The sequence below is a fragment of the Mirounga leonina genome, unplaced genomic scaffold (assembly GCF_011800145.1).
Source record: "Mirounga leonina isolate KUSES-001 unplaced genomic scaffold, KU_Mleo_1.0 Mir_174, whole genome shotgun sequence".
Taxonomy (NCBI): domain Eukaryota; kingdom Metazoa; phylum Chordata; class Mammalia; order Carnivora; family Phocidae; genus Mirounga; species Mirounga leonina.
In genome coordinates, this window is record NW_023270451.1 from 57,331,794 (window position 1) to 57,350,421 (window position 18,628).

The 18,628-nt window shown below is 33.7% G+C and overlaps 1 protein-coding gene across 2 annotated transcripts in view; it reads right to left on the reverse strand.

The window, feature by feature from the left end:
- TFEC (transcription factor EC) overlaps positions 1 to 18,628 on the reverse strand; it is a 69,113-nt gene that overhangs the window by 11,179 nt on the left and 39,306 nt on the right. For both annotated transcript variants that reach the window (XM_035020963.1, XM_035020962.1), the window contains exons 4-5: positions 4,386 to 4,500; positions 2,309 to 2,365 (exon numbers count right to left, since the gene is read on the reverse strand). In XM_035020963.1, the coding sequence (XP_034876854.1) occupies positions 2,309 to 2,365; positions 4,386 to 4,500 (172 nt within the window). The remainder of the gene's footprint in view (positions 1 to 2,308; positions 2,366 to 4,385; positions 4,501 to 18,628) is intronic.

The window sequence follows — 18,628 nt, forward strand, 5'->3', positions numbered from 1 at the left end:
ATAAATGTTCAATAAATGTCAGATATACAAATAAGTAGAATTTCCTATATTGACCCCTATGAGAAAACAGTCTTACGGAGTAGTGTAGTCTTACAGTCGACTCTGTATTCCTAGAATCAAGAACCACAACATAATGCTTCTATACAGTATTTTTTTTTCAATAGGTAACATTTTTAAAGCTTTCCAGGGAAACAAAGAAAGAAAAAGGTCATGAAGAAGAAGAAAATCATATATCAAAAATATTTGAAAATACTTAACACAAGCTAAAAATTAAGATCTGCTACCAGAAACAAGGAAAGTCATGAAAGAATAACAATTGACTCTACAAAGCAATTTACCATGAATGGATTTGACCTTCAGTAATAATATATTGGGATTATTCTAAAATTAGAATATAATTGATTCTTGAGGGAGTTTATTTTCCCTCTTTGCCAATCCTGTTTTCCCTATGCATGTAATCAAAAAACAATGACACCACATTAAAAAACTGAAAAGAAAATAAACAAAGGTAAAGCTGATAGAAATACATCCATATTTCACAGTAAGAATTATTAATAATTCTATGCTCACACATACTCACTCCTATATTATAAAACAGACTTTTAAATATAAGATGAAGAATAGCTATGAAGGATGTTCACAGTTTTACCTCAAAATAGGGAACTGCTTTAGTCCTATAATATTTCTTTAAAATCTATTATTTAAATATACCTTATGTAAAATGTCAGAAGTTCCCACTCTACTCTTCTTAGATTGTGCTTGATAAATTTTTAACAGCTAATTATAATGAGAACTTTGGTTCCTCAATGTTTTCATATCCAGTACTAGTTATTTGTAAAGGAGTCAAGTTTTAAGAAATTACCAAGTTATTATATGTCATGTGTGTTTCACTCTTCACAGTCTTGATATATTCATTCATTCCTGTCCTGAGATCAGGGTGAGAGAGGTCTCTATCCTGGACCTATACTTAAAAGAAGCCACTTTTGCCTTCTCTCACCAAACCCTTCCTTCCCCACTGAGCAAGTCAGTCACAGAGTCAAACTACACTCTGAGTAACTCGCACCAGGAATATCCTCCCAAATACCCTGAGCCCACTTCCAGAGCCTGCACAGGCCACTCCCTGTGTCCATCATCCTGAGTGAGGACCTTGACACCAGTAGGCCCACCCCTAGGCTAAATGACCTGTTATTTAAACTGGAGACGTACAGAAGAGAAGAGCAAGGAGAGTCATAATGAGTTAACAGGTTTAAAATGAAGAGAGAAGCCCATGGTTCCTTGCTGTATTAATCCTTTTTATCAACAACGAGCTCCCCCTACTCATGTTCTACTTGTCTCACAATCTGGACCAAAGCCAATGTGCTCTACAGCTAAGGGCTCTCAGAGTGAGATCATTTCCGTCTCCACGATGACCCTGCAGACAGTTAGAACCACTTGTCAGTTCTTCCCTCGCAATCTTACAGTCAACAAACTCTGATCAGTCTGTGATGCAGGCAGGTGCAATATGAACAGACAGACGTGGGTCCACAGGTCCGTGTAGAATCAATTTCAGCTAACCACATGTAAGAAAATTCCTGGTTTGTTTTAGAGCTTTAAAGTTTTATGTTTATTCTATTTTATTCTTTTCTCATTTTTTGCTTGGCCTTCCAAAACAGAAAGCCTTCACACTCACTTAGTCAAGCTCACTTGAGGCAGTTAAGCACTTGAGACATGACCAAACACTATCAAGCTCAACATTGCTGCTAACCTACTTCCCTCGCTTGTATTTCTCCATCTCATGTACCCGTTATCAGAGTCAAACTGACCCCCTAGGAAGGCAACAAGGACATTTTTTTGCAGAGGTAGAATTCAGCAATCTCTTTCAGATAACTTATCATTAGGAAGGGAGGAGCAGACTGACACAGAAAGATGAGACCATGGAGTAGTTTCTTGCTTTATAAGTGGTGTACATTTTCTAAAGCCACTTTTATCTCTTTAAACCTTTGAGTCAATGAGTCACAACAGAGTTCAAATATAACTAAATGCACTCATCTCTGTCACACTCAGCCTGCCTTGAGAGAGACAGAGTGATCAAGGAGACAATTTGAGATGTTTCACTTCCTAAAAATATGTAGCTCTTCTGAGAGTTCACATCATTTAAATTTCCCAAAATAGCTCAACTAGTGAACATATAGTATTCATTTTGGCTATTTTGGTTATGTGACCCCATTATACTTATGAAGTGACAATAAAAGACCACATATTTTAACCTCCATGCATTTCCTCCTGCATTAATTTTTTTTTTTTTTAGAAAAAAGGAAAATATACTCACTGAGGTTGTGGTTGTCCTTTTTTTGTCTCTCTTTTGCCAAAGCTCGCGTATCTGTTTCTGATCAAAAGGAAGATAATTTAAATAGTACTTAGTTCTACTTTACAATCTCTCTAGTCAACGTAATTCAGAAAGATTAGGTGAAAATACAATATTATTTGCTCCAAATGGCATAATAATATTTTTATGCAAATATTTAGAAATTAGAGCAGAGCACACTTTAAGTAAGAGGCAATGGCAAACCTTTTAGGCTTTGAATAGTAAAACCTGGATTTATATTCTAGCCTTCCATTTAATAGCCATGTGATCTATTACTGAAGTTCTCTGTGTCTCAGCTCCTCATCTGTAAAATTGGCATAATATAATACCTATCTGATAATCATTGTGATGATGAAAAGAGGTACAGTGCATAGCAAATATTAAACTGCTCAATCATTATTATTATTTTAAAATTTTAAGATTATTCAAAATTATTTCAGCCTAATTTTTACAACTAACATTTTTCATAAATAACTATGATTTCTATGTCCCTGGAGTTGGAACTAGCTACAATTCTCAAGTATTCCTATCAAACACTTCCAGGAAATGACACTTTACTCTATGTACTACATGGTTTGCAAGCATTTGTGATGGTCAGTCTCCAAAATGGCCTACCATGATTCTCATGATATTCACACCCTTGGTAGTTCCTTTGCACATTAAATAGGGCTGACCTGGGACACCAACAGAATACTATGAAAATGACTAGTGTGGCTTCCAAGACTAGGTCATAAAAGACATGTACAGCTACCATTTTAGTGTCTCTTGGATCACCAGTTGTCATGTCATAAGGACATTTGATCAGCCCCATGGAGAGGTTCATGCGGTAAAGAACCAAAACCTCTTGCCAACAAACAGCACTAACTTGCAAGACCTGCAACTGAACTGTTTTCGGAGTGCATCCTCTAGGCTGCCTTGCGTCAAATGTGTACCTCTGGACAACATCTTGACTGCAACCTTAATGAAAGACTGAGGGAACCAATTTTCTAAGCCATCTCTGGATATCTGACCCATAGAGATGATATACGAGAATAAATGTTTATTATTTCAAGTTGTTAAGTTTGGGGATAATTTGTTATATAGCAATAAATAATTAATGCAGTGTTCTTTGCATTATTCTAGTTTTTAAAATAGGTAACATAGGAATACATTTATTTAAATTTGTTTATTTAAAACTATATTAATTCATTTTAGTCTAAATAATTTGTATGCATAGATATTTTTGAGTTATTGGCTAGACTCCAAGAATGGACATATTGCACTTACAAAAATGTTAATGTCAACTATGTAATAATTATTAAAGATCGATGTTTGGGCCCCAAACTAAAAACTTGTTACAGAAATTTCAACTGAATTTTATTTTATTCTTATGGAGGAACTAACATGGGACTCTGTAAATCAGGAAATCCTTATTTTGATGCATATCTTCTTCAACTCAGCTGTACAATTGTGAAAGTAACTCCTCTGACCCTTGATTTCTTCATCTATACATTGGAGGAATTTGACAGTGCCCTTACAATTCTTTTGAGTTGTAAGAACTTTGAAATGAACTACTGAAAATTGAGGGTTCTTTATTTTTAAACCTACTTGAGAAAGTTAAATGTGAGTTTATCATGAAATTCATAAAACAAGCTAAAAGGGGACAATCTGTTTTATATCAAATTCCACATACAGAAAAGACTATTTTTCCCTGATCAATTAATCTATTATTCTGTAATCAATTTAATAAATTGCATCAGTTCAATATCAAAATGAACCAATGTTAAGTGAAAAACTTAGTCAAGTTGTCATATATATGTGTAGAGCATAAGTGTGTATTTGCCCAGTTCCTAAAATAATCAATTCAGTTGAATTGTAAGTTATATTAATTTGCTGCTTAGTTGTCATAGAAAAAAAAGGGAGGATTTACTATCTACATTTCTCCCATTTTAACCGATTATCTTGATAACATTTTAAAAATTCTATTTAGCTTGGTAATGTATGTCACTCATAACTTAAGTAGTTGACTTAAAAAGGGATAAAACTATAAAAGCAACATTACCTGTAATTTCTCTTTTCATTGGCAGATTACTTGGACAGGAAGGACTTGTGAGGCCCATATTAACTGGTGAAATTCCCTGCTCACCACTATACACATCCAAAATACTTCCAGATAACTTTAGAAATAAAAAGAAGAAAAGATGAATCAAACATTCTGTAGACATTGATATATTTAGATGCATATTTTAAACTTTCCATTTTATTAAGTTATATACAGCATTTTAATTTTAAACAAGAGTGAGTATGCATTGACTTTTCAAAATCATTATGGGATGCTTGTGGATAGGTTGAAAAAAGCTATTTATATTTAAGCAAAAAGAGAAATTAATTCACTCATGAAAGAAAATTCTGATTAATATTTACGAAGTTATGGAAGTTTGATCTGCACATTACCTAGTTATAAATGAGTAAGATTTAAAAAATCACTTGGACAAAATCAATATACATATTAGCAAAGCTGGAAAGTTCATTGCATATCATAAATTAAGTATAATGGTTGAACATTTTGGAAGCCTTCTTAATACTATCAGTGCTACCAGCAACTCACAGTCAAGAGGTGTTTTACACTGTTAATTAAGTGAGCGACTTTCTTTCCTTCCTGGAAGGCATACTTTTTCTCATCACACACTTAATGTTCTAGATTATTATAAATATCCCAGCTGGGATATTTAGTAGTCTAAAACTACTTTTGCCTCTAGTGGATATAGGGTACATCTAATTATAGAAACACTGCAATTCCTAATGTGTTTCTTGAGAATAATTTTTCAGAAAACTAAGAGACTTTATAACACAATTCAAAATTGTACAAATTTATTATTTAAAATATGCTTATTGATTGGACTTCCTAAGAAAATTTAATTTAAATAATATTCATAATTCAAGTTAATATTCATTATTCCAGAGCAAGCCACATTTAAAATGTAGGATTTGAACATTTAAAATATTTCCATTCTAAGTATCTTTAATCCATTTCTGGGCAGTAAAATAAGAACTGAATAAGTAGTAATTTTTTCTTTTCTTAAGGACTAGAAACAATACAAATAATCAAAGTTATAACCAGATTATTACAGAGATTCTTAACTCCTTATTTCCATTTTTTATAAAACTCCAATTCAAACTGGGGGAAATTTTTGATACTTATAAAATCAGACTGAAAATAAATGTGAAGAAAAAACATTATAAGACCAAAATTAATTCTGACATAATAATCCATTAAACTACATGTAATAAATATTGTGTATTTCAGAGGAAAAAGAACTTGAAAAATACAGTGGAAATCAGGCTAATAAATGTGAATATGCATATTAATAAGGACATCATAGACTGAATATGTTATTCTGATATATTTTTATATATTGGTTCTTGTCATTATTTACTCTATTAAGACTCCTCATCTTTATTTTATACAAAGTCATTGTTTTAAAATGTATTTTTACTTCATAAATCTTGGAAGGGAACCCTTAAGTTGAGTATTTATTCCTTTTCAATTTCCTCATCTGAAAATAAGGACAAAGTTGATAAAATTGGATATCAGAACAATACAATTAGGAAGAAATCCTAAAAGCAAGTATTTCCCTAAAGTGTGAGTCATTTAGTCATACTGTAAAAGTAAAAAGTTTCCAAGACCTTTTTTGAAAATCTTATTGGTTATAAGCTGAGGCATCACCAACCTGAATTGTACATTTCCTCTGTGTCTTTGAGAAACATAATGGATGTGTTGAACAAAAAGATAGGGAGTGAGGGGGAAGAGGGAAGGACTTAGAGAAAGGGCACTTTTCTTTGAAGAGCTTGAATTCAGATGGATTTCAATGCAGCAGTGGCAAATTGCAAAAATGTTTAAGAAGAAAAGGAGCTATATTACATATATACTGTAACAATAAAGTGATAGGTTCCTAACTATAACATTACTCTTGGTCCATATTACTTGGTCAGACCATGCCTAATATAGAAATGGTGCTGGAATTCTGATAATGAATCTAATCCTGCTTAACTATAGGTATATTACATTTTCTTCTGACCTTGATTATTGTTTAATTTATGCCCTAAAGCATAATGATTAATATCCTATTTAATTTTATGCTGTAGGTACTACTTTATTTCATCTAAATGGCTAATCACTTTTTGAATATCATTAGAAAATTGGTTTCAGTTTCAAAGTATGTACTACACTTCCTGTTATCTATAATGCCTTTCCTCCATTAAAATATGTGAGTATAATGTTAGTGAAAATTTGAAGATTACATACACCCTTGAAAAGGCTTACAAAGCAAAATTATATCTACTTTTCTCAAAGGTATAAGCTATTTAGGTAATGTGTTTATTTTGTAGATTAGTAGGAAACTGGATAGATATTTTATGAAGAACTATTTATTTTTCTGGTTTTAAAAACATCACTTTTTCAGTAAAGCAAAACCTTTGACATGACAATAGGGGAACATAAGAATATTAACAACAAAATCACAAATTTTAAAGACATATAATAAAGAATTTATCATAAAATCTTTTCAAAAGGTAGAACATACTCCTCAAGACAATACTTCTTTCTGGTAAAAAGCATGAACTCCTGATCTCAGAATTTGCTTTGAGGTAAGGAGTGATTGCCAGTGGTTCTTGTTGTCTAGGGTTCTCCACCCTAAATTTTAGTCACAGCTCCACTACTGAGATTATAGAGACTGAAGTAGACTAGGCTCTGACCTTCCCACTGCCTTTCACAGTAGCTGATATTCCCTGAAGAAAACAAGCAAACCAGTCAAAATATCAAAACATTTGAGGAAAATGACTTATTTCAAAAGTAAAACAACATGCAACATGAGAAATAACATCAGAAGCAAAAATTATTTTTAAAAAAAGGAAGATCACATGAAACCAATTTTCTTAAATTAGCTTGATGTTCAACCTAAAAAAAAAGATGTTTGTAATAATTTATGATATAAAATGAGAACAAATAAACATATAAATGGCCAAAGTGAATAAGCAGAAACAAGAGATTTGAAAATATAGTACTTGAAAATATAAAATGGAAAAGTAGCATCATGAACACAGTGAGAAAGGAATAATGGAATTAGTAAACTATAAAACCAAATTGAAGTAATCCTTCAGGAGGATGAAGAAAAGGACCCAGAAATAGAACATATGAAAGGAAATCTAATCAGTATGGAGGATAGAGTTATTAGAACTACAATACAGATATTAGGAGTTGCAGAGAGAAAGAGAAATAAAACGAGAAGAAAGAAAATATTTTAAGAAATAATGGAGATACATTTCTGAGAATTAACTAAATTCTATTATTTTATTTCATCTTATTTTATTATGATTTTATTTTTATTTAAAAAAATCAAAAGGCCTATAGAATGTGAAAGAAGATAGATAAGAAGAACCTACACCCAGACATATTATAGTGAAATTTTAGAATATACAATGACAAAAAGGAAAATCTAAAAGCCTAAAGAGAAAAAGGTAAGATTATGTCCAAAGGAACAAGAATCTGATTAACATAAGAGTTTTCAATAGCAAAATTGAATGAAAGAGGAAAGTGAATCAGCGTTTTTTAAATGTTGAAAGAAAATAACTTAAAACACAAGTTTTATATCCAGCCCAAATGTCATTCACAAATGAGGCCACAATAAAAATATTCCTAAAGTTATAAAATACTTAAGGATGTTTACCTGGAAAAACTAACACTGAAAACAGTTTTGGATGAAGTACCTAAATAGAAGCAGATACTTAAAGGATACGCTTCAAAAATATGAAATAGGGGCACCTGGGTGGGTCAGTTGGTTAAGCGACTGCCTTCGGCTCAGGTCATGATCCTGGAGTCCCGGGATAGAGTCCCACGTCGGGCTCCCTGCTCAGCGGGGAGTCTGCTTCTCTCTCTGACCCTCCCCCCCCTCATGCTCTCTATCTCATTCTCTCTCTCAAATAAATAAATAAATAAATAAATAATATATGAAATAAAAATGATCAAATATCTTAATAAGTGGTTGTAGTCTAACAAAAATGAGGGGAACCAAGGTAAAAAATAAAGTGAAATATATAATGATATAACTCAGTATTAAAGTCTAAATAATATTAGTATGATTGAGGTGGAGTGAAGGACACCAAAGGGTATAAAAGTGGTTAAAAAGTACTAAGGAGAAAAATGGGCACACTTAAATAATAAAGTAAGATGAGAGAAACAGGTGAAAACATATAAATGTAAACAGGTCAAACCTCTCAGCAAAAAAGGCTGACTGGATTAGACAGCATAAGAGACACACCTGCATAGTAAAAGGACACCAAAGATTGAAAATTAAAGGATGGAAAAAGATATAGCCAGCAAATGATAACCACAGAAAACTGACATAGCTATATAAATATCAGAGAAAATAGATTTTAAAATTAGAAAATGTATTAGGGATAGACAGAGTCTCTATATACTAACAAAGAGTTAAATTCTCCAAAAATGCATTATAATTATAAGCACACATTCATGTAATAAAATAACCTCAAAATATGTGAAGCAAAATGTTTTGAACTATAAGGCAAAATTGATAAATCCACCAATGTAGTGGGAAATTTTGACATTTCTTCAAAATGTCGAGCAGACAACAATAATCAATAATGTTATAGAATATTTGAATAATAAAACTAAAAGCTTGGCCTAATAGACACTGTACACTTCCATATCCAAAAATTAGAGAATATACAATTTTCTCGAGAACATATGGGACTTATACAAATATCGATTATGAACTCATCAAAAAACACCTTCAGTGTATTTCATTGACACTTGATTTCTAAAATGCTTGGAAATTTCTAAATAACTCAAGGGTAAAGACAACATCATGCTGGAATTTAGAAAAAAGTAAAAGATACTAAAAATACACATAAAAAAACTTCTGGGATATGCCAAAACAATACTTTCAAGGAAATTTATACCTTTAAAAAGTAATGTGAGAAAAATAGATAAAGAATTGAAATTTGATAAATTAAGTATCATTCTCAAGAAGCTAGAAAAATAACCAAATAAGCCCAAAGAAAGTAGAATAGATAACAAAATAAGAGCATAAATTATTGAAAAAAATATAAAAGTAGATACACAGAAGTTTTTTTTTTTTAATTAACAAGAATGACATGTTTCTGGCAAGACTTAGTAAAAAGAACTAAGAATAAATAAATACTATTTCAAGTGAAAGGAAGAGTACAAGTTGAGATTTAAAAACAAGCAAGACAAGGATGTCTGCTTTCACCACTCTATTCAACACAGTATTAGAAATTCTAGCCAGAGCAATTAGGCAAGAAAAAGAAACAAAAGTCACCCAAATTGGAGAAGAATGAGTAAAATGATCATGTTCATAGATGACATGATCTTATAGTTAGAAAAACCTGAAATTACACACACATATACACACACACAGCTATTAGAGCCAAAAGAGGAATTCAGCAAAGTTGCCAGGTATAAAACCAACACACAAAAGTCAATTGCATCTTTTATACACTAACAATAAAGAATCTGAAAAGGAAATTAAGAAACCAATCCTATTTACAATAACATCAAAAAGAAATATTTAGTAATTTTCCTTTCTCTTGACAATAGTCAAGAGAATATTTAGTAATACATTTACCCAAGGAGCCAAAAGGCTTGTACGCTGAAAACTAAAAAATATTGCTAAAGGAAATTAAAGAAGACATGAATAAAAGGAAAGAGACCACATATTCATTGATCAGAAGACTTAATATTGTTAAGATGACAACAGTACCCAAAGTGACTACAGATTCAATTGACTCTCAAAAGCACTTTCTGCAGTAAAAGAAAAATCCATTTCAAAATTCATATAGAATTTCGAGGGTCCCCAAATAGCAAAAACAATCTTGAAAAAGAACACAAGTGGAGGACTCACACTTCCAGATTTTAAAACTTACAACAAAGTGGCAATAATCAAAACAGTGTTTTGCATAATAGCAGACATAGACCAATGGAGTGGAATTTCTGCACTATTTCAGACATAGTGCCGAAATAAGCCCTCAAATATATGGTCAAATGATTTTGACAAAGGTGCCAAGACCATTCAATAGGGAAAGGACAGTCTTTTCAAAAAATGGTGTTGGGGAAAGCAGATTCCACATGCAAAAGAACAAAGTTAGACCCTTATCTTATATGATATACAAAAATTAACTTGAAATGGATCAAAGATCTAAACATAAGAACTAAAACTATGAAAGTTCTAGGAAAAAAGATAGGGGGACATCTTGATAATGAGTTCAGTGATGATTTTTTTTACTATGACACTAAAATCACAGGCGACCAAAAAAATAGAATTTAGACTTCATCAAAATTTAAAGCTTTGTACATCAAAGCACACTATCAAGAGAGTGAAAAGATAATCCCTAAGCATAATACTGAAACTATTTGTAAATCATATAACTAAGAGATTAATATCCAGACTATATTTTTTTAAAAAACTCTAACAACTCAACAACAACTACAGCAACAACAAGCCACCCAATTAAAAAATGGGCAAAGGATTTGAATAGACATTTCTCCAAAGATCTACAAAAGGCCAATAAGTACATGAAAAGATGTTCAACATCACTAGTTATTAGGGAAATATAAATCAAAACCACAATGTGATACCACTCCACATTCATTAAGATGACTATTGTCAAGAGAAAGGAAAATAACAAGTGTTGGTAGGGATGCGAAAATTGGAACCTTGGTGATTGCTGCTGGGAATGTGAAGTGATGCAGTTGTTGTGGAAAACAGTATGACAGTTACTCAAAACGTTAAACATAAAACTACCACGTGGCCAGCACTTCTACCTCTAAGTTTTTACCAAAAAGAATTAAAAGCAGAGACTTATTATGCTGAGCAAAATAAGTCAATCAGAGAAAGACATGTATCATATGACCTCACTGATAGGAGGAATTCTTAATCTCAGGAAACAAACTGAGGGTTGCTGGAGTGGTGGGGGGTGGGAGGGATGGGCGGCTGGGTGATAGATGCTGGGGAGGGTATGTGCTATGGTGAGCGCTGTGAATTGTGTAAGACTGTTGAATCACAGACCTGTACCTCTGAAACAAATAATACATTATATGTTAAAAAAAAACCTATGTTTTTAAAAACATACATTATATGTTAAATTTAAATTTATTAAATTTTAAATTTAAATTTAATAAATTTAAATTAAACAAATAATACATTATATGTTAAATTTAAAAAAAAAGAAGAAGAAGTAGATAGCAGGAGGAGAAGAATGAAGGGGGGGAAATCGGAGGGGGAGATGAACCATGAGAGACTATGGACTCTGAGAAACAAACTGAGGGTTCTAGAGGGGAGGGGGTGGGGGGATGGGTTAGCCTGGTGATGGGTATTAAAGAGGGCACGTTCTGCATGGAGCACTGGGTGTTATATGCAAACAATGAATCATGGAACACTACATCAAAAACTAATGATGTAATGTATGGTGATTAACACAATAATAAAAAATTGAATTAAATTAAATTTAAATTTAAAAAAAAAGCAGAGACGTAAACAGATATTTAAGACACTAAGGTTCATAGCAGCATTATTCATAGAAGCCAAAAGGTGGAAATGACCTAAATGACCATCAACAGATGAAGGAAAAACAAACAAAATGACCTTCAGTGGATGAATGAAAAAACAAAAATAATATACTGGAATATTATAAAGCCTTAAGAAAGAATAAAATTCTGATACATGCTACAACATGGATGAATCTTAAAAATATTATGCTAAATGAAATACGCCTGACAGAAAAGGACAAATATTGTATTATTCCACTTACAAAAAGTACCTTTTATTATTTTTTTTAAGATTTTATTTATTTATTTGACAGAGAGGCTTCCCGCGGAACAATGCAGGGCTTGATCCCAGGACCCTGGGATCACGACCTGAGCCGAAGGCAGACGCTTAACGACTGAGCCACCCAGCCGCCCCACAAAGGGTACCTTTTAGTAGTCAAATTCATACAGACAAAAAGTAGAATAGAAGTTACTAGGGGCTCAGGGCAGGAGGAAAGGGTTAGCAATTTGTTTACTATGTGTAGAGTTTCTATTGCAGATGATGAAAAAGCTCTGGAAATGGATAGCATGATGGCTGCACAACATTATGAATCTGCCTAATGCCACTGAATTGTACACTTAAAATGTTTACAATGGCAAATTTTATGCTACACACATTTCACCACAATAAGAAGATACTAAGCTATGTTACCCATAATAATTTTCCAATGATTGTGAACACTTGGACAAAAAGCATGAATTTCTAGAAAAATATTATTTAGTAGAACTGACTGAAGACATAATTAATAGCTTGAACAGTCTTATGATTACTGAAGAAATAAAAACAAACTTTGAACATGTTGCACAAGAAAATATCTGGACTAGATGGCTTTATGGGTAAAAGTGTTACATTTTCAAGAAATGTATCATCCTAATTTTGTACCAACATTTTCAGACAATAGAGATAAGAGAGAGTATGTCCTAATTCATTGAGTCTGAAACCATACGGAGACATTTTTTTATGAGAAAGGAAAATTATAGGCCCATTTCACTCATGACTGTAACTCTGAAGCAAAATATTATTGGCTAAATGAAGGGTAGGGCAGGCCTCCAGGTATGGAATGAGTAAATCATGGGGATGAAAAGCACAGCAGAGGGAATACAGTCAGTGGGATTTCTAACGGTGGTAGTTACAGTTGTGGTGAGCATAGCATAACATACCGAGTGGTGCCATCGCTACGTTGTATACCTGAAATTAATGTAACATGGTGTGTCAACTATACCTCAATAAAAAAAAATAGTACTAGCAATATGAATCCAAGAGAATATAAACAAGATATTTTGCCCTAAAAATGTTGGGTTTCCCATAAACATATTTTATGATGTTAAAAGAGAAAAAGACATCTATGATCAGATCAATAGATTCAGAAAAAGTCTCATAAAATTCAATCCCATTTATGATAAAGTTCTTAGTGTTTGAGAAAATAATAAGTTTCCATAACCCTAGAAAAATATAGATTTGCCTATTGTTAAAATCATGCTGCCCTATGAGAAAATAAAATCTGGGTCCAAATATATTGTAGAAACATCTAAATAAACTACGAAAGTGCTCATATATCCATTTATTCTTATCAGGCTAAATATAATAAAGGACAACATCATTAATCTGACCTAAATTTCACATATGTTTTCCCGATTATTTTGGCCTCTTCCCTCTTCATATACTATGTCCAATCTATCACCCAGTATGATTTTTTTTCTTTTAAATCATGGATCAGTTTATATTTTCTTCTCTGTCCTCATTCAGGGTCCTAAACGTAAATTATATCCGTCCATCTACTATCCATCCCTCCATCCCTCTCAATTAATTCCCAACTGCCCTTCTCAGACCAACTCATGTTTTAAAAATACAGCTACCTTCTGATCTCCCCCACCCCAAAAATCAAAAATCTCTCCCCTCCAACTCCCATATTAAGGTCAAACTCTTGTGTCTAGCTTTCAAAAATCTCATTAAATGGCCCCTCATTATCTAGTCAACATTATTTGCCACGACTCTCAAGTTATAAAATATTTCTTGTCACCATGTACACATATACCATGGCATGGCTTCCAAAATAGATTTCAGACTCCAATGGGAGGGAGGGAAAGAGTGTTGCCACAAGGAACATATGAGTCCATATATTGGTAATTTTTTTTAAAAAAGATAGTAAAATACAAATATTATCCTAACACATATACTATGTCATAGGCAGTTGAGTATTTATTATGTGCCGGATATTAAGCTAGTATATTCCATAATAATAACAAATAACATTATCTCAAGTAATCTTCATAACAACTCTATGAGGTATCATATTTCCCATTTTAAATAGAAAATACTCAAAATTGAAAAATTAAGTAATTATCTCAAGATCAAACAAATAGTGGGCCTGGGATTTAATCCTGGGTCTATCTGAAACAAAGGCTGGATTCCTTACTACCTACCCTATTCTGGAAAGGTCCTTGCCTTAACACTTTTAATGGTAAGAAGTGATTTGAATATGCAAAAAAGTTGGAAGCCACTGGACTATTTTTTTTTTCTCAGTTTTATTCAAGTATCAAAATTCAACCTACTCTCTAAGGCTCAACTTAAAGTCCAAACCTTCTCCAACACTGTCTTTCATGCCAGCCCGGTTTATTTTTCTCTTCACCAAAACATATAGGACTAATAAACTCAACCATAAATCTAATAATTTAGTTTATATTTATTGTTTTACCCCTCTTCATTTATATTCACTCAGCAAGGAAAGTACAATAGTATATACTACTTACCATGTTCATGAAAATTAATTACTTATCTAAAACCCTGAGAATTTTCTGGAGACATGTGTGTGTGAGTGTGTGTGTGTATGTATAATGTATGTGTATAGATGTATTATATATGTATATTGTGTATGTGTGTCTATGTGTATGTGTGGTCTGTGTGTGTGATATATCCTTCTTCCAGATAATCTCATTATAAATACAAAAGAGGAAAGAAAATACATATAGTTATATATTTTCAGGCAATTTTTCAGTATAAACACTAAAAGCAAAAAACTTCATATGCCCTTACGTATATATGTTTATGTGTGATATCTATGTATCTATATCATATATTTAGTGTAAGTTTCATGGGAAACTGAGGGAAAACTTTGAGTTGTTTGGATCTTCTATTTTTCTTTTCTGTGAAGACACTCACTGTGGAACTAATATGGTAAAAGTGAGTATGAGATTATTAGAATAACTGTAGACACAAAAAGAAGAGAAACATCAGGCATAAAGAGAGAGAGCACTGTAGGGAACATATACCACACAATGTATGCATACATAAAAAACTGGCATTTAAAAGATTATTTGCTTTCCTTTGGGGTATTTGTTCATTTAAATGTAGTAAACTAGATTTTTCCAGTGTTAAGACACACACCATGGATCTCCCTCTTTATTTTATTTGCAAAAGCAGGGCTACGAGGTTTGAATGACAAACATTGAATAGGGAAGTCCCACTGAGTTATTATTATTTTTGTTCTATTATGAGTGAATAAAAATAATGTGTTGGGCGGGTGTAGAAGGTCCCTTGTCCTTGACCAGCTGGCTTATAACTTAAGTAGAAAAGATAAAACACAAAATAGAGATGGTAACTTATAAATACTTTTGCATCATACACTTTATATGCATATGATCTATTTAGTACTAAATTAATAAAAACAGCTATTGATTTAATGTAAACACGCAATAAATAACCAATGGAACCCTCACTTTTTGATAGAAAAGTCCCAGTAAAACATTTTTAACCATTTTTTTACTAAAGAAACTATAACAGTATTTTTACTGTATCCAGAGCACCAAAAACTATCTTGTAAGTAAACAAGCTTGTCAGTACAGCAGATTATGTATTACGCATTTCAAAGCTCAATTTTTACATACCTTGTTTTATTGACTATTAGTTTATAAAGTTTATATTCAGTATTTAAGGTGGCTTCATATCCAAACATTGAAAGAATTCCAAAATTCCCTTGCTCACCAGTTTTAACTCTGAAGTGTCTCTAACCTTCCCGAGAGCAATGTTTTTCTCTTTCTACTTCATCATTTTCTTTTCCTTAAAAACCAGCAAACAATAGCTGAGAGGACTAGGCAAAAAAACTTGGTGCCAAGGTGGACTTTGGCTCTTCCTTGGACTTTAAGACTAATCTGGTCTAGATTGTGATTGACAAAAGCTTGCTTGTGATGTTATGCAGTCCTCTCAAGTTCCAACCAAGCGCAAGGGGCTGTTAATATTTACTCAGTCCTCATCTCTGGAACGGTCTTGAACTATAACAGTTTACTGAGATTGCCAAATGCCACCAGCATTTACAGACACCCGATTGAAAAAATAGCTATCTATGATAAAATAAATGAGTTACTATGCACTACCACGTCTCGGAAAGGAAGGGGTAAAACCAAGACCATTGGGTGGAAATTATAGGGACACAGATCTAAACTCACGGGCTAAGCAATCAACCTGCACGTGTGTGGTAGGGAATCCAATCAGTCTGAGGTCCCCTCAACTCTTAGGATTCTACAGTACTAGGAAACAGCTCCCTTTTGAGGCTGATGGCACAGGAGGGTGGGTAGGATTGCTGTTGCATCTGGTACCCTACAGGCCTGGATTCAAACCCTCCCCTGCCATTCACAAACTGCCATAACTGGAACAAATTACTGAACTTCTCTAAGCCCCTTTCCTCATTTATAAAGTGATAACAGGTAATACTAGTCTCTCTCCCATGGGTTTGTTGTGATGATCAATGCAATTTTTCACAAAAAGCATTCTGCACAAGCCTTGTCACATAGCAAGTACCCGAGGCACAGTAGCTGTTACTATGGTTGTAATCCTTGGTGCTACTGCCTTGGTCTGTTAAAAAAATATATTAAATACTAATGTATAATGGGAATACTTTTTTCAATACAATGTGTGGATTTTGAAGTATTTCACATGCATTTGCCAAACACCTATGATGTGCTAGGCGTTGTGCTAGGTGCCAAGGATAAAATAATGAACAGGTCACAGCTCTAGGTTCCAGGGACCCAGATAAAATTGTTATCTTCAAGGAGTTTACATTCTAGGGGTGGGAGCACACCATAAATAGGTAAATAAAGTAATAATTCTGATCATAAGTGTCAGAGGTCATCAAAATAAGATAGTGATTTAGGGAGTGATGAGATGGGGTCTTCTAACTAGGCTGATTGTGGAAGGCCTCTCTGACAAGATGATATTGACTAAAGGTTGGAAACATAAAGGGGCAGTGATGCAAAGTTCTGGGACAAAAAAGGAAGTTCAATGGTCTTAAGATGATAGTATGCATGTCATGTTCAAGGAGCAGGAAGAAGGCTATTGAGACCAGAGCCTTAAATTAAAGGGAAATGCTGACAATGGTAAGATGTCTGGATTATATTCTGAGGATTTTAGGAAGTTAACAGAATGTTAAGCAAGGAGAAACAGGATCTGATTTTTGCTTTGTGCAGATCATTCTGGCTATGGTGTGAACAGCTGTAAGGGGGCAAGAAGTGGCAGGGAAGTTAGGCTGGATTCTGTTTCTGAAGTTCAGGTGAGAGATGATGGTGTTTTAGTAGAGAAGCTGATAAGAAGCTGTGAGATTCGGGAAATCTCGGATGCTCGTTAGAATGTACTGATAGATGTGGAGGTGTGGGAGTAAGACAGAGAAGAAAGATGACTCTTTTGGAGTAGGGGTTCTACATGAACCAAAAGTAGATTTGGGTAGTTGGGGGGGGGCAGACAAAAACTTTCTGTTGGTCAGATTAAGTTTGAAATGTCTATTAGAAGCATAAAAGATGGGGCGCCTGAGTGGCTCAGTCATTAAGCATCTGTCTTTGGCTCAGGTCATGATCCCAGGGTCCTGGGATCGAGCTCCGCATTGGGCTCCCTGCTCAGCGGGGAGCCTGCTTCTCCCTCTCCCACTCCCTCTGCTTGTGTCCCCCTCTCACTGTCTCTGTCTCTGTGCCAAATAAATAAATAAATAATCTTTTAAAAAAAAAGAAGCATAAAAGATGTCAAGCAGTAGGATATATGAGTCTAGCATATAGGGAGAGGTCTAGGCTGGGGAAGGGTGGAGATCACCTGTAGGATGTATACATACATGAGAAAAGAGGGCTGAAGTCTGAGCCTTGGAATAGGTTAGTATTTAGACATCTGTTAGAAGAGAAAGAACCAGGGAGGTGGGTAGAAAACCAGAAAATGTGGTGCCAGAGAATCCCAGATCATACTTCAAGAAGGAAAAGTGGTCAACCATGGCAAATACCACTGAGAAGCCAAGTGAGGTGAGAATGAAGAACTTGCTACTGGCTTCTACTTTGGTTGGTTTTAAGAGCTCCTTTAGAATGGTGAGGACAACAGCTCTGTTGGAGACTAGAAAAAAGGAGGGGAGGAAATGGTGGCAGGGTGAAGATGGAAGCAAGAAGTTCGTCTGTGTGTAAGTAAGTCATGAAATAGTGTGGTAGCCGGAGAGAAAATGCATTCAAAGAGAGTTTTGGGGGTTTGGTTTTAATTTTAGGGAGTATTATTAAAGACCAGTGTAATGCTGATATGTATAATCCCGTAGATCAGAATAGACTGATTACATAGGAGAAGGACTCATTATTTAGAGAAGGAAAGTCCTTGAGAAAGTAAGTAGGAGTGAGATCCAGGGCACAGGTGATGGGCTGGCTTTAGATTATGAGCTGGAGCTATT